Genomic DNA, 27,485 nt, shown 5'->3' with positions numbered 1-27,485 from the left:
TTATATACAGTGAATAGAAATCAGAAGCTGTATATAATCAAGTCCGCGCTGTATAAGAAAGGTACGACTACATCTTATTATTTAAATCGGATTTGGTATCCTCAAACGCTTGAATTATCATTCAAACGACCGTAGTTGAAGACATCAGTGAATTTCTTTACATTTTTGTGCATATTAAACTAGAAAATAATTAAAAAAGATAGATTGATCAACTTCCCCCAAAGGTATGTTTTGGAATTTTCCACTAAGAATTTTCCAAACTAACGTTTAAGGAAATTTTTCAACAAAACATTTCATAACATTTTGTAACCTTGGCACCAGTACTGATTTTGAAAATAATTAGCTATCATTTGAACAGAAAATTTTGGATATATTTATATTTTTCTGAAGGTCATGATCAATTTGCCCCGATTTACGGTACATGTTTTCCCAACTTCCTCAACCTGACGCAGACCATAACACATCAAACCTAAAAATAATCATTCAAATCCATCATTCCGTTCTCGAGTGGAATTCTTACATACCAATGCATAGTAATGATCGGCTGATGATCGTGTGAACTCTTTGATACATGATTTGATACATCCAATTCGAAAAGTTTTTCTTTTTCATTGCTCTTGTTGGTTAACATTCCATTATAAAATTCATGGTGAATGAGGCAGTGGAAAAAAATTCAGAAATTTGAACACGTTTACGATCACAATTCCGGAACGAACTGCCCGCAAGGAACTTGGTTTCCTTATAATTCTACAGTATGACAACGCTCGGTCTCAGGTTTTTTCAAATTTGCGGAAACCTACTTAAAAACACTTAAATGAGAAGTCTTACCCTAATCGTCATTTTCTGTAGATATTGTTGCATCGCTCATTCGAAGACGCCATGACTTGATCCATAGATAGTCTCGAATGACGAACACTTTTTTAGATACGACATAAAACTATGATGAATGTATCCGCACATTTTCAAATATTGTTGGTACTAGAGGATAAATATGTGTAATTTTTCTTTGATGAGAAAATTCGTCCACTTTGATATCGACAAGTATCGATTAGTGATGTCCGATTATTGACAAAAACTTATGGAATATTTTTTAGCTATTTGTGAATCGATTGGAAATTAATTCACAGTTTTTTCATCAATGCTCATCAAAACTAAATACATTAGTTATTTAATGAAAACATACGGAACCAAGAGTTTCCGTTAATCTATTACAGGGACATGACTATGACACGACTATTAGAACCCAACACACGCTTTCTTTGTCATGATCATGATCACCGAAACATGTACTGAAATGGTCTAATGGGCTTCTATTCTATTGTATTTTAGATAGAAAATTCCAAATGTGTTGCCGTTTTCATCATTTTTTGACAAACAAGTAAGAAAGTTGCGCAGATGTGTCCGAGACACATAGTAAAACTTGTCGCAACCAACCATACTTCGCCACCATTGTATTTACAGCTTTATTTTGAATTTTTAGCAAAACAGTTCTGTGTTCACGTACAAAACTCTTATTGAAAAAAATTATTTTCTAACAATAAACTGTGCCGCTGCCACTGCAAACCGTTAGGCGATTACTATATCTAGACGGCGTCAGTTACTTTAAAATAATAAATGGTCGTCGTATATGAGCGACGTCAGCTTTTGTGGACCAAAAAGTGGCTGCCGTATATAGACGACATCAGCCGCTATGATGCACGGCACCCTTCGCGAAAGGGTTAATCCTACGTCAACAATGCAGTCGTGTATCGGAAACAAATTTTTTTTGTCATGCTTGTTGCATGTTTCAAGGCATTGCAACTAATTCAACAACTAACAGCAACGGCCTTTTACATTGCATTTTGACGTAGGACTACTCTTTCATTTCTGTACTGAGGTGTAAGTTCAATGTTTTCGAGAGTGTTACGTTGGAGGCGCAAGGTTTTAAGTGTTAATATTTCTTTGCCAACTGAACGAAACGGTATGATAATCACTTCATTCCAAAGATAACAGATTTACGAATTATATGCTGTTATTTATTAACACGTTGAGCCGTTGAGAAAAATGCGTCTTGCTGCGTTTTTCACTTAGCCCGCACCGAGAGAATTTGTACAATATCAGTCTTGGTCTACTTTCCAAAAATATTTATTGTACAAAAAGAATATAGTCAGAGGTCAAACATCCGAAAACAAAACATTTTTTTTATTTCCTTATTCTGAGACTGTCAATTCTGACAGTCATTGATCATCTACCGAAAGAGGCTCAACGTGTTAATCCAAAAAAAATGTTTCGATATCTTAAAAAAAAAAAAAATAAAAACATTGGTTCTCAAATGGGGATCAACACTAGGGTAGGAGCCTACCTGTTGGTCTCAAATGTTCCTATCTCACGCCTCCACGAAGATCATATGACGACATTTTTAGATCGGGCGTGAACTGGAAACACACACCTGGTCTTGGCTCCGAGAACGGGTGTCGAAAGTGGCTAAGTGAGGGGGTGCGAGCGAGTCAGAGCGCTATATCTCTCCCGGGGAAGGCCTCCCGGGTCATGGAGGCCTGCCAACCCGCTGTCTCCCGGGCAAAGGAGATACACCCAGACCATGGAGCTAAGGTCAAGACGAATAATACGAATGCGATCACCCGAGGAGGGTCCCCGAACTGGAGCTGGTCCTGGAACGGGCGTAAGAGCGAGCGGCCAGCGGCTGGAGGGCGATGTGCAAGAGCGGGCCACCAGCCGGGTTCAACCCGAAGAGCTACCGCCACACGGAAACAGCAGCCATCGACATCACCAACGAAACGCTGCGCCTACAAGGCGTGTTGCGACTGTCAGACGACAGTCGTCCACACTTGTGGGTACTACTAGGCGACGGATCATGTGGACACACGAAATGAATGAATTCGTGATCCGCGCCTATTACATCTGCACTGCTTTGGAGACGGACATGAGCGGTCGCCCTCGAATACTCGCAATGTTCGAGGAAGCGTATCCATAGTTCGTCGGGAGGCTTGACCAAAACGCGATGAACGCGAGGCGTAGAGCGATTGTACGCAACAATATGCTCTCCCAAACGCAAGTCGACGAGATCAAGCAGCAGGTGCAGAGAGAACTAAGCTCCAGAACAAGCAGAGCAAGCGATGTGTCGAGACGAAGTTCAGTACGGCTGAGCAATTCATTCGCGAGTGGGGCACGCGAATCAGCACCAGTGGAGGCCACAGTACAACAACCCCCTGAGCCGGAAGATCCACAGCCAGATCAACAACTACTACGCGATCTGGTCTTCCATTACGACGAGGCGATCTCACAGTTCCGCGACACGGACCCTTTGTCGCGCCCCAGGATCCCGAAGTTGCAGCATTCCCGCAGGCTGACAAGTGCAGTAAAGCTCATGAACGAGCACGTTCTTCCGCTGCACTTGGTTGATGCTGAGAACATGGAGGAGCTGCAACTGAAAGTTTACTGTGCTGCTGTGGCGACCGCCAAAAGTTTAGGATACCGTATTAGGCCAAGAGGCGGACTGCTCCAACATCTCCGTGAAAGGCGTGAGCCTCCATGGCGAAGGAGATTGGAGCAACGGATCCTAAACAAGCGCGCCGCAATTGGAAGACTGATGACGTCCAAAAGAGGCAGCAGATCGGTGAAATTATGTCGCCAAGTTGCTGTGATCGTGCGGCCTACTGAACTTCGCCAGCTGGGAGCTCACCAGCTGACGGAGAAACTCGACACACTGGTACAGCAATTGAGCGTCCTAACTAAACGGCTGAAACGTTACTCTGACTCTGCAAAGCGCCAGGAACAAAATCGGATGTTCAGAGATAACGAAAAAGCGTTCTACGACCACATTAGCGACGAGAAGCCCGACTACCGCGAAGGTTTGCCAGATATTAGCGATGTGACGAACTTCTGGGCTGGTATTTGGGAAACCCCAGTACAACATCGCGAAGGGCAAATGTGGTTAAGACGGGAGGAGGAGAGTTGTGGTGAAATTGGAGAGATGCCAGCTATCATCGTCGGAGAGAACGATGTCCGCGAAGCCTCGCGGTACCTGAGGAACTGGGCAGCACCGGGCCCCGATGGTGTCCAGAACTTTTGGCACAAGAAGCTGACCGTCGCACATCCAAAGATAGCTGAGTGCTTCAACAAGGTGCTACGTGACCCACACAACCTTCCTGAATTCGCCACCCGTGGCGTCACCTTCCTCCTCCCGAAAGACAGCAACACATTGAACCCATCAAAGTACAGACCGATAACGTGCCTATCGAGTCTGTACAAAATACTGAGCAGCATAATTACCGCCAAAGTTTCTGCTCACTGCGAACAGCATCACATCATCGCAGAAGAGCAGAAAGGATGCAGGAAAAATACGCATGGCTGCAAAGACCAGGCAATCATCGACGCAGCCATAGTCGGCCAGGCGGTATATAACCAGCGGAACCTAAGTATGGTCTACATCGATTACAGGAAGGCTTATGACTCCATACCTCACTCGTTTCTCGTCCGGGTATTGGAGCTCTACAAAATTGATCCCGTCGTCGTTAGGTTCCTGCAGCATGCGATGAGGCAGTGGAGTACGTCTCTGCACCTCAGTAATGGGGAAAATGTGTTGCAGTCTAGAACGCAGCAGATAAAGAGGGGGATATTCCAAGGCGACTCTTTCAGCCCGCTTTGGTTTTGTCTGGCACTGAACCCCCTCAGTAGGACGCTCAATAGAAACGGTCATGGCTATAAAATAAGGTATGGCGACGGCGCCCACGAAGAAGTGACCCATACCTTCTACATGGATGATCTCAAGGTCTACGCTGATTCACGTCAGCGTCTAGGTGTAGCTATCCGGGTTGTCGAAGACATAAGCAGGGACATCTGCATGGAGTTCGGCCTCGACAAGTGCCGCTGTGTCCATCTGCTGAAAGGGCAGCTTACCGAATCCGGAGGTTACGAGGTCTATGACGGCGAGTTCATAAGAGACATGGTTCGTGGCGAATCCTATAAATATCTTGGATTCCGACAGCTCACCGGGATTCGCCACTCCGACATCAAGACGGAGCTGCGAGACAAGTTCTTGAGTCGAGTGAACTGTGTCCTGAGGACTTTCCTCAACGCGGGGAACAAGGTACGCGCGATCAACACATTCGCGGTTCCCCTGCTGATCTTCAGTTTTGGTGTAGTCAAATGGAGCAAAACTGACCTAGAGGACCTTGAGAGGAGGATGAGGAAAGCATTCAAAGAGGCCGGAATGCACCATCCTCAATCGGCACTGGAGAGAGTTTCACTGCCACGCAAAGAAGGGGGACTTGGAATAGTCGACATATCTACACTGTGTGTTGCCCAGGTACGACAACTGCGCGAGTACTTCGCAGAACGCGCCAACCAAAACGCGCTATACCGGGCTGTCTGCGCCGCCGACAGAGGATACAGCGCTCTGCACTTGGCGCAAGCGGAGTACCAACTCAACTGCAATCTGCAGACAGTGGAGGAGAAGATTGCAGCTTGGAAGCAGAAGGCAGTGCATGGTGCCCACCCCCATCAACTGGACCGGCCACACGTCGACAAGGCCGCATCTAATCTGTGGCTAACGCGTGGTGAACTCTCTTCAGTAGTAGAAGCCGACATGATAGCCATCCAGGACAGGATAATGCCGACGAGAAACTGCAGGCGGTACGTCTGGCATCAAGACGTTGATGACATTTGCCGGATGTGCCATCAACCAGGTGAAAACATAGAGCACATTATGGGAGGCTGTCCCGTTTTGGCCAACGCAGCCTACACCGAGCGCCACAACAACGTGGCCCGTATTGTTCATCGACAACTGGCGCTCCAATGTGCTCTACTGGAAGACAACGTACCAAACTACCGGTACCTGCCTGCACCTGTCCTGGAAAATGACCGTTTCAAGCTGTACTGGGATCGCACTGTTCTGACCGACCTCTCGATCCACCACAACCGCCCAGATATAATGGTTTACGACAAGAGCGACCGCAAAGTCACCATCATCGATGTCGCTATTCCACTGAACCAGAATCTGGAGGAGACCCACGGTCGCAAAATCTGCAAGTACCGACCATTGGCCGTGGAGCTCAAGGAACTATGGGGGCTAAGGGAGGTCCCAAGAATTGTTCCAGTCGTTCTCTCTGGAACTGGAATTGTCCCGAAGACACTTCTGGAAGCGCTAAAGGTGTTGAACATGGAGAAGGAATTGGCCGGCATCCAAAAGTCGGTCATCCTTAGCACCTGCGCGATTGTCCGACAATTTCTCGGTCAGGACTGAAACAGCACGAGCATGCAGATACGTGCATTCCGCAGAGCCTAGTCCCCCTTTGGCATTCAGAAGCCCGGGGGCAGGTGAAAATTCTGGCTAGGTTCGCCTAGTTAAGAAGTGAGATAAGTCTGCCAAAATAAAAAATGTTTCGATATCTTAAAAATTGGGGGTCTTCGTAGCCACTTGTTTACGTGTTCGCTTACCAAGCGATCGATCGTGAGTTCAAACTCAGGGCCCTCAATTTGACCATCTTTGTGTTGTTATAGAATAACTACGTCCACGTAACCATCATCAGCGATGGAAATCGATCCACGGTGGAACAAAGATCGATTCATCCATACAACTGCTCTGCTCTGCAAGAAACATCGGGCTGCTGTTCTATAAATAACCCAACAATGATCAATATCAACTGTCTCCGCTGTCCGGTCTGCTGAACAATGGAAGAACAGAGAGAATACCCTTACGCCTAATTGGCTACTACTGTGTAATTTACCATAATGTAATGGAACAGAAAACTTAACGCCTAAATGGCTAATACTAACTACTGTGTAATTCGCAATTTATAGAAACATAAACATATGTACATGTACACGATTAAACCCGGCTCTGTTACTGCTAAATGCTAATGAGCCTATTAAATAAATAAATGGGATAAAAAAAATCTTAAAAATTGAAGTTTTCTTTTGAACGCTATTTTAACAATTGAAAATCGATTGGTGCAAAAATCTTGTGAATCCATCAAGAAATGGCTGAGCAATATTATAGCTTATTGCTAAGTCATTCCTGAATGCATTTACGAGATGTTGGAGGTTTTTTTTGACGCGATCGATAATTAGTTTTTCAAAATTTTCGCGGAAAATGTAATCCTACGTCAAAAAATCAGTATGAATAATGGACGTCAATACAATCGGTTCCTTTGATTAACAATTGCCTGGTGATCTATTACACAATAATTGAAGATTTAAGAAAAACGGATAAATAGAATAATGGAGCGGACACCACTAGTAGCAATAATTCGGCTCAACACATGTTTCTCTTTAAAGTCAATTCAATCATTTGTTATTTACTTTATACGAGTGACGCTGCATCAAAGTTTTTGATACTGATGCAGGTACAGAAAGTGTGTCCTAATCTGCTGTATGAGCCCACATCGAACGACAAACTCCGATTATGGAACAATGCTCAAACTGTTCTAGTTTTTACCAGAATACCGAACTACCTGAGCACATTCGCGCACTCAAAAAGGACCAAAAAAGCACCTGGTCGGGTTTGCCTCTCTTTGAGGTATCGTTTCTGTGCAATTCCAAATGAAATCGTCCTAAAAATGCAAATTTTAAAAGCATGTATTTTTGATTCGAATGAACGTTTGTATTCCGTTTGGGTTCGAGGAAATATGAGTTTTTTTTTAACAGCAATTGGGATATTTTTAACTTTTACTTTTGAATAAGATTTGAATAGGGCGTATCGATTTTAGTGAGAGAAATCTCTGATTATTTATATCTCAAAAACTATGAGTCGTTCCGAAATAATGTCTTAGAAAGAGTTATAGAGTATTGATGTTCGTGAAAAATATACACTGAGAAAAAAATAGTACTCTTTTCTGATTCATAGAACAAAACTTTGAATTGCAATATCTAAAATACGTATTTTCATTTTTTTCAATTTTTTCATATAAAATGTCATAATGTCAAAATAAGTCCAAAATGGTCAAACTGTTTTTGACAAACTTTTTGGAATATTGAATTTTTATGAATATTCGAAACTTAAGCCACACGTCTTCAAATATTTTCCTCATTGTTTACTTCAATGTTTACTCACAAAAATATATTTTTACCATAATGATGTGTTTGGAAAAGTTGTTGGAAATTATAAGCAAATTCATAAAATTTCATGAACATGACGGTATAACACGACAAACATATTAAAAGGGTCTATTTATAATAAAACTACAATAAATTAGAAATATTTTTTCAAATATCTCGAGAATGTCTGCATTTATCAGGAGATTGATAAAAGGCTCTTCTGTTCTAAATCACACCATGACTCATAATTTCTGGCTGAAAATGATTGTAAACATATCTTGTTTTACCATCTTGGACTTTTTTTTTAATTTTTAACTCCTATTTTATATGAAAAAATAAAAACAAATTAAAAATAAGTATTTTAGATATTGCAAATTGAAGTTTTTTTTTGTAAATAAAAAAGAAGTGTAGTATTTTTTTTTCTCATTGTATATTTTTTTCACGTTTAAACATCAATACTCTATAACTCTGTCTAAGACACTATTTTGGTACGACTCATAGTTTTTGAGATATATATTATCAAACATTTCTTTTGCTTAAATCGATACGCCCTTTTGAAAAATTACGCTTGAGTCAAAAAAAATCCCAATTGCTGTGGAAAACTCATATTTCCTCCAATCCAAACGGAATACAAACTTTCATTCGAATCAAAAATACTCATGTTTTGTCATTTGTCGATTTCATTTGGAATTGCTCTTCTGTTTTAGCTGTTTCGATGTGTTAATTTCCGCAGGTTCAATGATGTCATATGTTGAATCTCTGCGATGCTACTGTGTGTGAGAGTACATAGATTCCCAGATTGTCATTTGATGTTGAACAAAGTTGGATCCTTTTATAAATACTCGATGATCGTGGAATCAGTTCTCGGTGAACAGTCGCACCTAAAAGTGTAACGTGGTGTACAATTAACGTTTTTATGTCAGAATTTAAATTACAAAACATAGACAAGTAGGATTGGTGCATAACTTCTGGATATCATGTTTTTTTATCATTTCTCTGCCAAATAAATTTGACTAAATAACTTTGTGGAAAAACAAAAAGCGAACAATGAAACATAAAACATTTTATAACGATAAGTGTGTAGCGCGGTATTGTAAATATACCCATCAATCGGATCGATTCAGGTAAAATTCGAATACCGAGATATATTTCTCTCACTCATTGGTGAATGAGTATGTTATATAGGTTTCGTTCTATAAATGTAACATTCAGAACATATATGGCTGTAACATTATGATGACACCGTAGCACTGGACAAAAATCGAATAGAATAATCTAAAGGATTCGGTTAGGAATATCGGGCGGAGATCTTCCTGCAAGGAAGTTAATCGTACACATTTATATTCCACGGTTTTTTCGATGAAATATGAAACAACATCTAAAGACTTAAGTTCGAGTAAAGGATTCTGTTAACTAATTTCATGAAATTTTGATTTAAAAAACAACAGCAAAATCGATTCAATAATCCGTTACACCGCCCGAGCGGTTGATGATCTGAAAGGTACGTTTCTGCATATTTTGTGTATTTTTTGCAGTTTTGCCAGCTCGTTCCATGTCTGAAGAGCGGCAGCTTTCAGCTCCTGAATTGTTAAAAATCGACTACTGTAAATCCTTCAAACCATTATTTCCCAGAGGTTTTTCAGTCCGATTCAAAATCTGGAGAACCAGCCCAAAACATCAATATTTTCAGATCATTGCCAGCCACATTATTCATTTAGTTGGAATAAAGTCTTATGTTGTCCTGCTGGAGCTTCGCTTTCTGAAAAAAATAAACTGGTAGCAAATTAATACAATAACGTTTGTGTAGTGAGAACTTTTCATGTTGTGTGTCACAAATCGGATTGCTGGCTTTTCTTTTTGTCAGAATGCCCCCTCAGACCATACTTTTTCCAATCTTGGGTCATGTTCCGGTGGCCAAATCTTTCAACGTCTCAAATTTTACCATTTTTCGGTAGATTTCATTTCATTTCATTCATTTCTCTATTTATTTCATCTGACTGTCAGTTGTCACATAGAAAATGGTAAAAAGCACACTTATACGTGATACATTGTACAAAACACATTAGAACAATCAGTAATTGTAGTCAAAACAAAGATAACAACATAAAAAAGGTTGCGTAGTCCATCGCTGAAAGCGTCTTTTTCGTGTGTTCATTCTTGATCAAGCAGTTCTCGTTGAATCCGAAAACAAAAAGCTCCAGCAGATTGGTTGAAGTCGAGGTATCCATAAAATTCATGGAATCGGACTGACATGAAACGAATTGGGTAATGGAAGCTGTAGTCTGCGAAACGGGGCCCAAGAAGAAGAAAACTTTTCAAGGAGTACTTTCTCAGGTGCATAAATAATTAGCTCCGCAAGAATACCAGGACTATCTATTCCGTCTGATAACACTTTAACTGCAAACATTGCCTGGTTAACCTTTCTTATAGAAGCAAGTGTTTCTAGTCCTAGTAGCTGACAACGGACCTCGTATGGTGGTAGATTGTTTGGGTCATTCCATGGAAGGTAACGTAAGACATAACGGATGAATGTTCTCTGAACGGCTTCAATCCTTGCAATCCACACTGTATGATAAGGGCACCAAATCTCCACGCCGATTTCCAGAATCGATCGAAAAAGCGTGCAGAACAATGCTTTCAAACAGATAGGATCAATCTGTACATTCTCAATTGCTCTGTCGAAAGAGCAAGTAACGTTTCACGTTGCATTGAACAAGAGGTATAAATTATTTAACTCTGTAATTCTATATTTCAGTTTCGCTCTAGACAGTGATTAGCCAACACCCTATGTTGAGGCTGAGATATTATATGGAAATTATCAGTCCACCGAAAATTTTACCAAACAGTTAAACAATAGAGACGAATTTAATACAATTATTTCGTAGTCCTACACTAACAATATGGTTGTATACTGAAAAGGGTACTTTTTTTTCTTTCGTTTTTTTAAGTAGCGCAATGTAAAATTCTACAATTACAAACATAATTTGGTATTAAACGCTACACATTTGATACTGTAAAAAGTTGTTTACATTTCGGCGACACGATTTGATGTTTGAAACAATGAATACTTGATTTTAGAAGCATAAAATGCAAAGTCGTTTACAGTAATTTTCATAGGATCAGAGTGAATCCAGTTTATTGTGAACTTAATATGTGGTATATTTTCAATTGTTCTTCTTCTTCTGTAGGAGCATTGAACCACTGCGATCATTTGTTTGATCTATTGAAAATTTTCAATTGTTGGTTTGCGAAAATTTATATCAAAACTCAAAGCATTCCAAACAATGTACGTTTGCAGACTTGAAAAGGCAGGCGGATCTGTACTTTAGAAAGTTTTGTTGGATTTTCCCATCCAATAATATTTTTACAAGTAGTGCAATTTCATCTGGAAAGAGAATGCCGAACGCATGAACATGATCTAAAATATTTTCAGTGGCTGAATCCTCCCATTTCTGTTATAAAGGGTCATTCATTAGCGATCTGACAGTTTTGTATCTTCGTGTGAACGAATTCTTAAAACATTTTAACGATCTGTCAATGTCAGAACGTTAGTCTAAATCAACATTTTCATCATGGTGAAGTACACGAACGAGCAACGCTTAATAATTATTAGAAATTACTACCGAAATTCGGAGTCGATGGTTGCAACTGTAAGACCACTTACTCCGATTTTCGGCCATTATAATCGTCTCAGGATGTGCATTGTTCAGTGACCAAATTTGAGTCTACATTTTCGCTGTTGGATGTCCCCGTGCCAACGAGAAGTCGCCCCGCATGAAGCAACGAAAATATCGCAGCCGCAAGTGAATCCATCCGAAATGACTCAAGTCAGTCAATTACACGGCGTTCTCAAGAATTGGGCATCTCACAAACCTCATTGTAGCGTATTTTGCGAAAAGATCTTGGGCTACATCCTTTCAAGATCAAATTGATTCAAGAACTTAAGCGTCGAAACTTCTCCGATTGGGCTCTGGCGAATCTTGAAGAAAATGATGATTTCCATCACGAAATCATCTTCAGTGATGAGGCTCATTTGTGGAATCGATTTTTTATTTCTTCTCGATATTTTTGTCCACTACATCTTCACACACCAAGATAAATTTGTTCGTAAAATATTCCAAAAGTTGAGAGTTCAGGCTTTCAAATCATGTACATCCCAAGTTTATGCGTTCATTATATGTACAAAAAATTGTATTTTATTTGTTATGAAAAAAGCTGACAATTTGTTTTCAGGCAACCCATCATCTGTCATATCTATCACTTGTCTATAAAACAGCTCTAGCACTTTTCACTGCGAACAAATTTTGATTGTTTTTAAATTTCCCTAAAACTTGTTTGATAGGCTATACCTTACGATTCCGCAATTAATAAAAGGTTCAAATTGACGAATTCTGAAAACATTACTCCATTTATTGGTTCTGTTATTCTCTGTGTTCTCTCTGTTCTGTATCGACAATAACGAACACTTAACGTAACGGCAAGGCACAGCCAAACATCGTGCATTATCAACCGAAGCGAAAAATTATAGGAGTTTGTATACAAGACACGACCGTATTGTTGACGTAGGACTATGCTGTTATTTTATTCAAGTCTCTTGCTTATAACTTCGGATATTATTTAAAAATGCTGCGAAATTTTAGACATATATGTTTAGTAGAATGGTTTGGTCGCCCTGAAATATTTTTTTAGAATCAGTTGACGATAATTGATTCATTCTTGCCCTCGCAGAACAATACAAAATCAGATGTCGCAATTCGTTTAATGTCAATGCATTGAAGATTTATCTCGAACGCTATTACGGTGGCATTTTGCAATTGACATACACTCGGTTACAGGTGATTGTATACATGTTTCACTAACACCATTAGTCCATATCTGATAACCACATCAATCTATCTTTGGCACCGGACGGAAATAACAACAATGGCAATAGTTACATGTATCAAATATCATGCTACATGTTATTTAGTATCGCACATATAGACATTATTCGTACAACGTAAACCAACCAATACCCGGAGGCGATCTGGGGTAGTGGTAACATCCATGCCTCTCACGCTAAAGGTCACGGGTTTAATTCTCACTCCCGACATTCTTCCAAAAATGGAAGTAAAAATGACGAACCAGCCAAATGAGTTGAAAGTCACTACAATACAGATAAAAAAAACCAATACCAAACAAGCGTTCAACATAGCATACATACAGAGCTATACATTGGTGGATTGAAGCGCTTAAATATATAAACACTTCTCAACATTTTGCGATATTCTCAAAAGAAACGCTTTCTGTTAATATCACTGGTCTCGAAGAAAGCAGCATTACTTCATCGTGCTCAAGGTAAGCGCAGCTGTTATACTTAGTGGAGAAAGTTTTGCTACTGACAAGCGAACCCAAATGACATACAAAATTCCAGAACGATATTTATTTTCTTGCCGAAAAAAAACGGTATAATCTCTTCCTATTATTCTCAATAACCTCGAAAAGAGTTGCTTTCTTTCACTATGATTAATATTAGCATTGATGTCATCCTCGTTGAAAGCAGTTTTTTGACTGGCACGCGAACCCAAACAACTCATAAGATTCCAGCACGATATTCACGACGGTTTACCTTGATGATTCCCCAAATAATTATGTGGCGTATAACATCAATGCTTGCTTCACCATCGCGTCAGTTCGATGCGATGATGCAATGTCAAAGACACCAACGAAGTCCTTATGATAGCGAAGAACAAGTGATGCTTCGAATATAGAAAAAGACTGAATATTTACCTCACCAGATATCCATTAGTCATACCCTAGCGCAAATATTCCCCTTCCGCAATCTCCTCTCCTTGTTTATATTATCGATGCTTCATAATTTGCACCACCAAATAATCGGCCATCATAGCATCAAAAAATTAGGTGATTGTGCACATGGGAGTAGATGCAAATGGGATTTTAGCGTAGCGAAGATGTGCTGTTTGTACGTGTAGATTATGAAGTTTGCATGTACGCACATAAAGTCATATATCGATGGCTTGAGGCGAATAAATAAACATACACATCTCTCCATTTTTCGCTCTTCTCAAGAAAAGACCTTTCTGTTAATATTGTCGGTTTTGATTAGCGCAACTGTCATCCTTGGTGGAGTGAATTTTGTTATTGACATGCGAAACCAAATCACACACTAAATTCCAGAATAATAATTTTCTTGGTGAGCCGGCGATAGTCTTGCTTGATGATTCCCCAAAAAATTGTGCAGCCCAGAACCTTAATGCAATGGCGTCAGTTTGATGCAATGATTGTAATGCCAGAGATATTAGTGAGTGGATGATTTGGTTGCGTCCACTGCTCAATCCGAAACGGAGACATGTGATGACGCAAAACAAGGAAGAACAAGCGATGTTCATTGTCCGAATACAGAATGAGACTGAACGGTTACTTCAGCTCAATACTATATTTATACTCTAAATATTCCCCTTCGTTGCTCGTCGATAAGTTGCTCGCTTTTGACGGCACGGGTAGCTGAGCTCACAAATAAAAGACCAAATGTATGGGAGAACGGAAATGCTTCTTGTTTTGCCTTTGCTGCGGCAAGCCGTCAGTTGTGGATTTGCTACTGTACGGATCGTCTGGAATCGGACTGTGTCTGTAGTGTGCTTCCGCTGAAGTAAACAAACTGTTCAGCTAAAGCTGAAGTAAATAAAACTGTTAAATCTATCTATATACAGCCATTCCATGCCAAACCGATATAGTGGTTGTCAAATTTTCGTCAAAAGTGGTAGTTTTTTTTATCGCAAATTATGAGACACGTATTTGTTTTTTTTTGTTAGGGTGAGCATTTCCATTTTAGGGTAGACCAAAAAAAATCATTTTTTCGCATTTTTGCCACAAATGACTTCTTTCAAAAATTCATAACTTTTGAACTACTAAACCGATTCAGATGATCGACATATCACCTTAATCACCTGATTTTTGGAAATTATATTGATTTATTTTTGGAAAAATACTATACCTGCAGAGAATTTGAATTCTGCTCTCGTTATTATTGATTGTATTCGTTTTTTATTGTTTTCATAGTCTCGGGACCGAAGCCGCCATAGTTTTTAATATTTTTTCTGGAAAGTTCAGGATTTTTAATATAACATACCTCGAAACCAGGGAGGCGTTTTTTTTCGTTTTTGAGTTATGATTTTTCAAAGTTAACCGATGGTCCAAAAAATAATTTTTTCTTTTTTTTTCCCAAAAATGACTTTCTCTAAAAAAATTATTACTTTTGAGTTCAAATGGACTGGACCAATTCAGATGATCGACATATCAAATTAAAGCGTACTATCTAGCTTTTTTTGAAAAAATAACACATTTGCCAATTAATTGGATTATAATCACATACGTCCAGTCTAGTCGCATAGAAATGTTGAACGAAAACTGAAAACATGTTGTTTAATCTTAATACGCTATAGCACAAAATACCTCTAATTCATGCACAGAAAAGATCCATAAATGATTAGCCTCATCGTACAATAAATACAATCAAATTCTACCGAATCAACTCCTAAAACAAAAAGGGTCATAAATCACTCGGACAGATGCCCGAATAGCCAATGGGCCACTTTCAAAAAGCCACAAGTGAAATCTATACGTCTCCTTTATCCCAACATCCAATTATGCATAGAAATTCCGCAGAAACGAAACTCTTCAGATAAAATAGGGTTTTGTATTGTATTCAAGACCAGTGATCGGTGACCGATAGCCACCGGTCAATATATATAGCGCTGTAAACCAAACAAAAAACATTCGAAAATATACTGTCGAACTAAACGCATCTCTCGTTATCATTTTATCTCGCAAAATACATATCCGTTGTCGCGCATTTAAACCACTTCTCTCCGAACAGTGTCGCAAAGAATTTTCATTTGTCGTGTCGAAACACTATTAACTTTGAAAAATCATAACTTAAAATCGAAAAATAACATCTATCTGATATTCGGATATATTATGTAAAAAAAAACTCAGCTTTCAGGAAAAAATATAAAAAATGACACCCTTGGTCCAGAAACGATGTAAGCTATAAAAAACAAATATAATCAATAATTACAAAAACAAAATCCCTTTTTTATTCAGAGTGTAATATTTTTTCAAACAAGACTAGCTCATCGGCTTTAATTTGATATGTCGATCATCTGAATCGGTCCAACAGATCAAAAGTTATGATTTTTTTTTTGTAGTGGAAAAAAGGGGAAAAATGATTTTTTGGACCATCGGCTAACTTTGAAAAATCATAACCCAAAAACAAAAAAAACGCTTCCCTGGTTTCGAGATATGTTGTGTGAAAAATCCTCAGCATTCCAGAAAAAATATAAAAAAACTATAGCGCCTTTGGTCCCGAGACTATGAAAACAATAAAAAAACGAATACAATCAATAATAACGAGAGCATAATTCAAATTTTCTGCAGGTATAGTATTTTTTCGAAAAAGACCAGGTGATTGGCTTCAATTTGATATGTCGATTATCTGAATCGGTCTAGTAGCTCAAAAGGTATGATTTTTAAAAAAAAAGTCATTTTTGACAAAAATGCGAAAAAATGTTTTTTTGACCACCCTAAAATGGAAATAGTCACCCTAACAAAAAAACAAAAAAATACGTGTCTCATAATTTGCGATAAAGAACAAAACTACGACGAAAATCTGAGAACCACTAAATCGGTTTGGCATGGAAATGGAAAAAATACAGGTCTCATAATTTGCGATAAAAAACAAAACTACCACTTTTGACGAAAATCTGAGAACCACTATATCGGTTTGGCATGCAATGGCTGTATGTTAGGTTGGGGGAAAAGTAATCCATTATTTTTGGGTGAAATTAAAAACTATTTTTAATATGCTTCGGATTGTCCGTTTTTGGTAAAATATGCACCGTTTTGTTGTATAATTTGCTGCCATTCTGTATGGTGGATACATTAAAACATCCCAATCAAGCTCTCGGAAAAAGTTGGCCTTGCGTTGTCCTGATGGAACAAAAAACCTCTTCTGTTGGCCAATTTTGAACGTTTCTGGTCGATTGCAAGCTTCGAGCGGTCCATTTGTTAACAGTAGCAATCTTAATTTAGTGTATTAAAATAAAAGTTAAAAAAAAAATTTAAAAAACATTTGAAAAATAAATTAAGTTGCACGTATTCTACTGTTGCAGTATCGGCCACATAAACACCATTCACAACGGCCTAGCTTGCATTTTCGCGTTTATAAAAGGAAAAGAGTAAAATTTACCGAATTTTCTCTTTGTTGCCTCCTTTGTTAACACCCTGAAACTCACAACTGAATGGAGCAAACAAAAAAAAAGCAACATTATTTTTTTTAGTGTGAAATGTCACCTTTACAATGAGCCTATACTTAAAATTGTATGATCGATATTACGTGAGATATAGATCACTAACGCCAGCTATCGAAAAAGTAATGGATAACTTTCTTCCCAACCTAATATGTAAAAATGGATTTCTGTCTGTCTTATGGAATCAGAAACTACTGAACCGATCGATGTGAAAATTGGTATGACCTCTCCCATCTCTGGAATGGAAAGGGGGTCCCATAAAAATATTACACATATTACAACCAAACACTGGCACTGGTACTGGTACTAGTTGTTTACATACGGGATTTTTCGCAGGAATCAACATTTTGCAGGGAGTCCCGTTTGAAAATTCAACGGTCCCTTTGCCCCATACATTCATTGGCACTTTAATGGATATATCACAATGAATGTTGAGGTGCCATCTGGTGTAAAAAAGCGGTCTTTAAGTTATAATAATAATAATAAGCTGATAGTGACAGAATTTTTCAACTTTGAAAAGATGCTGTATTATTTGGAAAGTTTTATAACAAATGTAAAATCATCGCTTCGCACATTCAATATCCATGAACGGATGCTATCAGCGAATTCACCGTCACTGAATTAATAGTTACTGGGTTAATAAATTACGCGATGTTATAATCACCACCACTGGAGCAGTAGGGGTGCAGCTGTCGTGGAAGTTCCCACCGCTGCCGATGGGCATTGATCCGTCGGGTAGCATCAAAAACCCATTCACTTTTTGACCTAGAAAATCACTTACATGAGATGATACATCTGCGCGCGGTCATCTCAGTCGGCCGTCCCGGTCGGACAACTTTTCCAACGCGAGCGGCATTCGTCACCTTCTTTCGACAGGTTATCATCGCTGGCGCTGCCGCAGGTACCGCGCCGATTGGCGGCATTTTGGCGCGCTTCAAGCAAAAAGAATCCCCCTCTCCGAGGAACTTCACCACGGAAGGCAAATTTCGAATGTTATTTCGAGCATTTCGATTCCCGGATTGATTCACACTCAGGGGTGGGAACGAAAAAAAAAGATTCCCAAACTAAACTGAACTGAGCCGGAAATCGTGCTTCTTTCGATCCAATTCACTCGCACGTTTGCCCCGCTGTTGGATCCATCGGAAGACACACCGAACAGAACGAGTGCAAATAAATTTCAATTTCAGCAAATATACGCTTCGTAAAGCAAACTTCCGTCGTTTCTAACGATCCCTTTTTTTCTCTATCTCTTTTCATGCTCCATCGGCAGATTGTCAGCGGAAAATGCAGTGAATCCTCGTTGCACCGGAACGATGAAAAAGAAAGCTAAATTAACAATGTCCTCGCTAGCGCTCACTCTGCTCTGTTGCTGTTCCTGTATGTTAGCATTGGTGGGTGGTCTGCCAATAACTTCGAAACCACTGGACAATAGCCCGGACCACTTGACATGGCAGGCGGCATGGCTGTCGGGTGACTCTCGAATCTCTGGAGCGGGAGGCAAAGCGAAAAAAATTCCCAAATCGATCTTTATTGCACCGCAGCTGAACGGATACAATGGTTCGTTGTGTCCGCCCGACTCCAAAATAGATTTCAACGGCAAGTGCATCCAGGTGATCAACATCAACACCGCGGACATTCTGTTAACGAAGATACAGAGCATATTGGGTAACACGGGAGGTACACCGAATACCGGTGGAGAAGATGATTACGATTACTATGACTCGTCCGGACCGTACCAGGTTAATCTTCCGCTGAGCATAGACTTGCCGGTGGAAAAACCAGCGCAGCCTCCCAAACCAGTTGACCACTTTTATGGCGCTGCTTCACTGGTAGATAACTCACCGGTGGAGGAGAAACCAATCGCAGTGGAGCAGACATTTCTTGGCGGAAGTAGCAAAAAAACCGTCGACCAAACAGCCGCAGAAAGTAATACCGATATTGCGTTTCTTGCCTTTGAAAGTCTACCTAACGGATCACTTTCAACGCAGCTCGAGTTGGACGGAAATAATCGGACCGTCGTTCAGCAGATCGTTATCACTTCCACGCCAGCTGTTCCAATTACCGCTACAATTGGCACAACTGATACGGATTATAATATACCAGGTAGTACGAGTACTGTGGCAAGCTCTAGCACTGATGCTACCACCTCTGCTCATGTGACCACTGTAACTACTGAAGATCCTAGAACATCCACAACTGATATGGTCTCTACAATTGACAGTGCAAAACCTACGGAATTTTTAATTGGTACGACAAACGAGGACGACCGTCCGAACAGTTACGCTTTTGCCACCACCACCGAACATACTCTGAATGACCCTACGGATGAACTCAGTGGCCTGAAATCAGAACTTATGGAAGAGTCTCTCATGCTGGAACCCCACTCCTCTTCTACCACGGAAATGCCGTCAACAATGCCGGAAGTTGACTCTGAAAGTTACGCATCATCGACAAAAATTAGACCGACAGAGCCGCATACGAGAACTACAGCCCCTAGCGAAACCACCACGACAAAGGTAATGATACATACCATTGCTCATTTCCCGTCGGAATCATCTCGGGCTACAGCTAATCCTGTCCAAATTGTTACCCCAATTACAATCAACTGGAATAGTCCACTTGGAGCCACAGCATTCCCACTTCCGGCCGCAAGTCAAACTCAGCAAGAACGCACAACGAGAGCGACACCCGAAACCACTCCAACGGTTTCCGTGGATCGTTCAACCGACTCACCTTTTCTAGTCATGAAAGATACAGCGGTTGACAAGAAGAATAGCGAAACCGTGCATCGCCAGGAGATGAGAGATAACCTCCGCGAATCTATGGATGCTAACAATCGGTTCGTGTATCATCATCTGTCCGCTTCATCGTCCACTTCGGTCACTCCCCAGAGTCACGATTACACCGATCAGCTGAAGAAGATCAACGAAATCGTAGCGGAAAACAAACACCGCCATCAGCAGCTCGGCGGTTCGAGAATTCGGTTCCCAACACTTGACGAAGACCAAGCGCCGGCTGCGGCAACCAGCAATTTGGTGCGCTTCCCGGGAGCGGTATCCCATCGAGTAGTGCCCAATGTCAACCATCTTCCGGACATCTTCCCAAAGAAAACTTCCGACAGTACAACAACACGGCCTCCGTTCTGGTGGCTTCCCTCCGGCTGGGAAGTAGACCAAACCGGACAGAAGCCAATGTTGCTGAGATTCTGGTCACGGATGCCTCTCGTACGGGACCAATCACTGACCACCAGCAGCACAAGCAGCAACCCCAGCAGCCGATGGAGATCTTCCTCGGTCACCGCAGCTGGAAGTAGCACATCGCCGTCTCTATCGGCGCCGAGGGGCAACTCCAAGAGCCCGAGCGAGAACTTCTACAAAGAGGTCTCTTCACAGGACATCTACAAGGTGCTCAACATGCATCAGTTGAAACACAAAAGATAAAACCACCACCAGTAGCCGTTTTGGTAGTGTGTTTGCCCGCCCCCCCCAGCTTTAAGTATTATTTAATTGGAACAAAATTGTGTATAGAGACAAGCATAACGAGTGGTACAACGATGTATTGTTTAAGGAACCCCCCACCCCCCACAACCACCTGAAGAGAAAAAAAGCACGCACACAGAGAAATGTGAGGAGCGTTTAGTTTCAAGTTTTTTTTGGAGGTACTTCTCAGTTTTATTCTTATTTCATCATATTCTGTATAGCATCTGTGATATTCTTCCGCTTTAGCATTGGACCCCTTCAAAAAGAAGTATTTTTAGCACTTGAAAATGCCGCCTTTTTAAAAACCCACACACCGCTGTTCTCACTTTATCCTTTTGACTGATAAAATGAGCAAACCCACTACTTTTGTAGAACCCTCACATTTCACCGCACTCAGTCGTTCAAATGAAGAGCACAATCGTTCTGTACTTCCCGTATTTATCGCGTTTCGGTGTATTGTACATACCATTAGAAGATTCAGTTTTCCCACTGTTCAATGTACTGTGTAGCACTCATCATACCCAATCATTATTACGAGAAACAAACAATGTAAATTATCAATGTTTGGAAGAAGAAGAAAAAAAAACTTCTAGCGCGTCGCAGAATCCCTTTTCGTTGTCTATCGAAGTAAATTTACACAAAATGTGAAACAAGAATACTAAATACATGTATGTATGTGCCAAAAAGTAATATCAAACATATGTTGTCTTGTTGCGAAACGCAAGCGGAAAGCATCACAGCGTTATTTGTAAGATCACGTGTTTTGCATGTTTTTATCATATAAAAATACTGCAAAAACTATCCAAAACTCTTTGTTTTTTCCCTATTTGAAAACATACAAAAAAAAATCAAAACAAAACGCTATCCTGTATATATATACTTAACAAATAGTGAATTGACTTGGTAGCATTAATATTCGCTGGAATATAAATGTTTAGTGTGTATATTGTTAATCAAACGCGAAAGCAGAAATATTTTATTTAACATAACCTGTAGATTCATTGTAACATTGTGCACAAAACTATGCAGCAGAGAAACGAAAACAAAAACGAAGCAACTCGCCGGCTAACACGCACGCCGTGAGTGAGAAACAATTCGAATTGAAACAACAAACAAACAAAGTGTTTAAACTATTGCCAAATGTTTTACTCTGTAACATAAACTTTTAAAAGATACAAAAATGTGACTATAGCATGTAGCAAACGCTCTCCAATGTTTGAGATGTTAAGAAAAGAAAACAACTTATCTGAATATTGTCGAACAATCACCTTCTGAAAATATAAACTAACGATCGGTAGCTGCCCTGTTTCTACGTTGATCGGAAATCATTTAAAGAAATTCACTAATGTTCTTATTTATAGCTATGTTGATGACTTCCATGAGTTTCAGTTTCTTTTTTTCCTTTTCCTGGGCGTTTTCTTCGATGTCAGTGATAAGCAATCCAGCAAGTCAACACGTCCGCTTTGGGGAATACAAGACAATCCAGCATGCAAGAGAAAGACCAAGTATTTAACACAACTTTTCTTGCCATGTTTCTACATTACTCGAGAATTAATTAAGCAAATGAAACGAAATTTGGCATATGGAGGTATTAGGGTGCAATAAATGTTTCTATGGTGGTTAAACTCTCCACCCTCTTCTCTAAGGGGGGGCTGCCATACAAATGAACCACAAATTTCTTCATTACACGAGAATTAATCAAGCAAATGAAACCAAATTTGGCATGTGGAGGTTTTAGGGTGCAATAAATAAATATAAATGAGAAATGTTTCTATGATGGTATGACACCCCTCCAAACATGACAATTGAAAATTTTCGGAAAACTCTGAAGGAAAAAGGGAAACTTAGGAAAATTAAATTTCCATATGTCTACAATTACATAGTGACAAGTGCTGTTAGTCCATTTGATGTTTGCGCTAGCGAAATTGATCTTTGTTCGAAACTGGAAATGGATGTTAATGTGATGAAACGCACGCCTATATCTTCTTCTATGTGTACCAAAAAAAGGATCGCCGGATGTGTTGATGAGAGCAGAACTCGAGGAAGGAATTGTCCGATTTAAGGCTGTCTTTATTCTATCATGTGAAACATGTTATTTGCAAGTGGTTGAAAAATCTTGAACGAGAATTGCGTCTGATAATCTGATATTATAACGATGAGTTTTGTTAGAAATACTAGGAGTTTTATAGTAAAAGTTAAATTGAACGGGGTCGATTAAAAGATCAATCAATGACCAGTTCTGCGATTGGACCCATAAACTTGCTCGTAGTAAGAAAACGTGAATGTTTGATAACAAAAAACAAATTTTGGGCGGGACGAAGTTTGCCGGGTCAGCTAGTATTCAATAAAATCGATTATAATAATTCACGACAATAATATATTCTATAAATCGTAATATGTTCTGTGAAATCTTTATCAAACGAGTACAAGTAGCACAAACAGAGCACCCTGATTTTAATAGATATTGGAAAAGAAAATAGATATTTTTTGCATTTTTGGATGGACAAAAATATTTATCACATAAATATAATTTATTTTATTTACTGCAAAATATTTGGGTGCACTGCATGTGCATGAAACGGACATTTCTCATTCACTTTTGTTTATTAGATGTCAATGAAGTACATATGAGGTGGACTAGTAGGCGAAGTATATTCGGATTGGTAAACAAAACATGATGTCGTAATTATTTGCATTCAATATGAAGTTTATATGAAAGGTCAAAACATTGTTAAAAATACTCACGGTTTCATCATGGTATGAGTCAAATTACTCACAAAATCATGTTTAATAGATGACATGTATTGGGTTTTTACTCCAGCATTTAATGGACAAAAGGTCCAGAGAAAAGTCGTATTCTAATTATTCGAAATCAGAAACATTTTCAATGAAATGTTGCTCAACACGTTCGTCACCCAATCACTCAGATATGTGTGAGCCCCCTCTCGTTCAAATTGGATAGGTTTTTCAAACCGAATATGGCACCTAACTGTAAAATTATTAGGTGCGCCGGTAAGTTTCTTCGGTTTTACAACAGATGGCGTAACTTGATTATTATTCCAGTGACTCAAATTTCCAGACATTCGTTGGAAAGCTACTGTCATTGCGCGTCTTTTTCAGTAAAAAGTTTAAGCGTAAATAACATAGTTTTTTGCCACTTAGAATATGTCGAATTTCGTACCAACGAGAGTGTTTTTGCGGGGAGTGTTATTACTTCATTACTTCAATATGAAGAAAAAAGCTGCGGAAAGTAATCGAAGTTTATGGTGACCATGCTCCAACTGAGCGAACGTGCCAGACGTGGTTTGCACGGTTTAAAAGTGGTAATTTTGACTTGGAAGACGAAGAACGTTCCGAATCGCCCAAAAAGTATGAAGATGAAGAATTGGAGGCTTTACTCGATCAAGATCCGTCACAAACGCAACAAGAACTTGCAGATATACTTGGAGTAGCTCAGCAAATCATATCCGATCGTTTGAAAGCAATGGGAATGTTCCGAAAGAATAGGACCGTTTTTTCACGTGCGAACAACTGCTCCAACGGCATAAAAGATAGGGTTTTTTGCATCGAATTGTTACTGGCGATGGAAAGTGGGTCCATTACGACAATCCTAAACATCGGGCAACGTATGGATACCCCGGCCATGCATCAACATCGATGGCCGCGTTTATTTGGTGAGACCATCTGGGTGTGGTGTGCTAAAACCGAATGAAACCATTACGAGGGACCTTCACCGACGACAATTGATGCATTTGAGCCGTGCACTGAAGGTAAAACGACCACAATACGAGCAAAGACACGATAAAGTTATTATGCAGCAAGACAATGCTCGGCCGCATGTCGCGAAACCGGTCAAAATATACTTGGAAACGCTGAAATGGGAGGTCCTATCCCACCCGCCGTATTCTCCAGACATTGCTCCGTCCGATTATTACATTTTCCGATCGATGAAACATGGCCTGGTTGACCAGCACTTCTCCAATTTTGATGAAGTCAAAAATTGGATCGAACCGTGGTTAGCCGACAAACCGGTCCATTATTTCCACAAATAGATCCGTGAATTGCCAGAAAGATGGGGAAAAGTTGTGACTAGCGATGGGCAATACTTTGAATATTAAATTTGTAACCATTTTTGCAGAATAATCCATTATTTTTGGCTGAAATTAAAACTATTTTTAATATGCCTCGGACAGTCCAATTTGGGTAAAATATGCACCGATTTGTTGGAAGAATTGTTGTCATTCTGAAGGTAGCTCCGTAATGGCTCTATCATGGAAGTCTTGATTCTTATTGGCGAAAAACTCTAGCAATAGATTTTAACAATCTCCTCTTGATCTCAATTTCTTATCTCTCTAGAAGTTTTGCAATGCGAGGAAAAGGTGGTAATCGCTTGGTGCGAGGTCCAGACTATATGGTGAATACATTGAATCATCCCAATCAAGCTTTCGGAATTGTGTGGCCTTGCGTTGTCCTGATGGAACACGACGCCTCTTCTGTTGGCCAATTCTGAACGTTTCAGGTCAATCGCTGGCTTCAAACGGTCCATTTTTTTTTGTCCCATTTATTTATTTTAGGCTCATTGGCATTTTAGCTGTAACAGAGCCGAATTTTAATCGTGTACATGTCACATATTTATCATATCTATAATTAGCACATTACACAGTTGCCATTTTTCGGCGTTAGAGTATTCCCTTCTATACCATTCCATATGGTACACATTTACACAGTAGCAGCTATTTAGGCGTAAGAGTTTTCTATCTGTTCTTCCATTATCCAGTTAGACCGGACAGCGGAGACAGTTGATTGATCATTGTTGAGTTATTTATAGAACAGCAGCCCGATGTGTCTTGCAGAGCAGAGCAGTTGTATGGATGAATCGATCATATTTCGACCGTGGATCGAACTCCATCGCTGATGATTGTTGCGTGGACGTAGTTATTCTGTAACAACACAAAGATGTTCAATGAGGGTCCTGAGTTGCGAACTCACGATCGATCGCTTACTAAGCGAACGCGCAACCAATGTGGCTACGGTCCATTTGTTGACAGTAGAAATCTAAACTTACTGTATTGCACTTAAAAAACTAAATTACATTGCAGGTATTTTACTGTTGCAATATCGGCACCATGAACACCATTTACAATTTCAGCGGCCTGGGTGCGTTGCCAGTAATTATGCGTTTGATAAACGTTGGGACAGAATTTCATCGTTCAAGCATGTCTTCGTTCACTTAATTGCGATGAAATTTTTCATGTAAATTGAGAAAGTGCTACGACTTTTCTGACGAACGGTTTCGTAAGGGATATTTAATTCACGGACTAGCCTTTCAAACTTTAATGCTGTTCCGAGCACCATTCTTTCTATGTTGTCGATGTTTTCACCAGTTGAAGAGGTGGATGGGCGTCTTCGATGTGACAAATTGTTCATCTCTTCCTGGCCGTCTTTGAATGCCTTATACCATTCATGAAAATCCGTTATTAACATTGTCGTTTCCCAAATTCGGAATACAAAACTAAATGCCATCTACGCGAATCAAACAATTCATTAAAGTTCCCCTCGACTTTGTTTGACGTTTTACACTTCGGTCCAGATAGCAAACGAATGTCGATAACTGGGCTGCCTTTATCGCTCAGCTGATGAACGACTACTGTAACTGAAGAGCATGTGTCCAATGCATTTTGCATGCTTACAAAAAAATTGCGGGTGTTCAGGTTTTTCAAAAGATTGAAAAAAAGCGTCAAGTTTGGAGCTCCCGGTTTTAGATCGTATCATCCCTTAAGCCATCAATATATAAAAGGACTAGATTTCCCGGAACGTAGGAAATCTGTATGTAATCTAGGAGGTTAGTCAAGACCAGTGTTGCCACATTTTAATCTGTACCAGAGGGGTTAAAAATCATTCTCATCTGTACTTTTTCTTCTAAAAATCTGTACCATCGGAAATATTCGTTGTAGAGAAAAATCTGTTTTATTAGCATAAAAAATACTCACTTATTTACTACAAATACTACATTTACATCTACAAGTCATTCGTGTGTTTGGTGATGAAATGTTTTTATGACCAGCAGTACTAAGCGATACTCCGGAGTTAAAGGCGTTTTGAACTTTAATGTTGCTTTGGTCAAATGTAAGAAATTTCTCACTTGGAAAAAATCTGTACCAATCTGTACTTTTTGACAAAAACCTGTACTCTGTACCGTACAGAATTTGTACCAAAAATAACGAACAAATCGGTACCTTTCTAGATAAATCTGTACGTGTGGCAACACTGGTCAAGGCTAAATTCAAAGAAAACATGTGTATCATATCCACTAAACATACTGAATATGTTTTAGTGGATGCGATACACATCTACTGCCTTAAGATGTTATTTTGTAAACTGGTCTGCAGCATATGAGAATATGTCTTCCAAATTTTGTGTCCATTCGTTACGCTTATCATTGCGATTGAGCAGATTCATTGCATCAGCTCCCATGAACTGATCTAATTTAAAAGGTGGATTGCCCTTTTCAGGGTCACACCTGTTTTGTTCTTTTCAGGGGTATTTAAAACTGTTTACTAATAAGGTAATTCTAAATTGCAATGCATTTCGAAATAATATAAAGTAAATAGTCCTACACCAACGATCCGGTCGTGTTGTGAACATAACTCCCTATCGTTTTTCC

The 27,485-nt window shown here is 39.7% G+C and overlaps 2 protein-coding genes across 10 annotated transcripts in view; both read left to right on the top strand.

The window, feature by feature from the left end:
• LOC129769760 (mucin-2-like) overlaps positions 1-22,159 on the top strand; it is a 256,566-nt gene extending 234,407 nt beyond the window's left edge. For all 9 annotated transcript variants that reach the window (XM_055772223.1, XM_055772222.1, XM_055772218.1 and 6 more), the window contains one exon: positions 18,613-22,159. In XM_055772223.1, the coding sequence (XP_055628198.1) occupies positions 18,613-20,782 (2,170 nt within the window). In that variant the 3' untranslated portion in view covers positions 20,783-22,159. The remainder of the gene's footprint in view (positions 1-18,612) is intronic.
• LOC129769762 (uncharacterized) overlaps positions 1-27,485 on the top strand; it is a 125,004-nt gene that overhangs the window by 3,357 nt on the left and 94,162 nt on the right. The gene's annotated exons all lie outside the window — the stretch shown is intronic.

This window comes from Toxorhynchites rutilus, chromosome 2, assembly GCF_029784135.1.
Source record: "Toxorhynchites rutilus septentrionalis strain SRP chromosome 2, ASM2978413v1, whole genome shotgun sequence".
Classification (NCBI taxonomy): Eukaryota; Metazoa; Arthropoda; class Insecta; order Diptera; family Culicidae; genus Toxorhynchites; species Toxorhynchites rutilus.
Note: the sequence above shows the minus strand (reverse complement) of the source record. Positions and strands in the feature narration are given on the sequence as shown.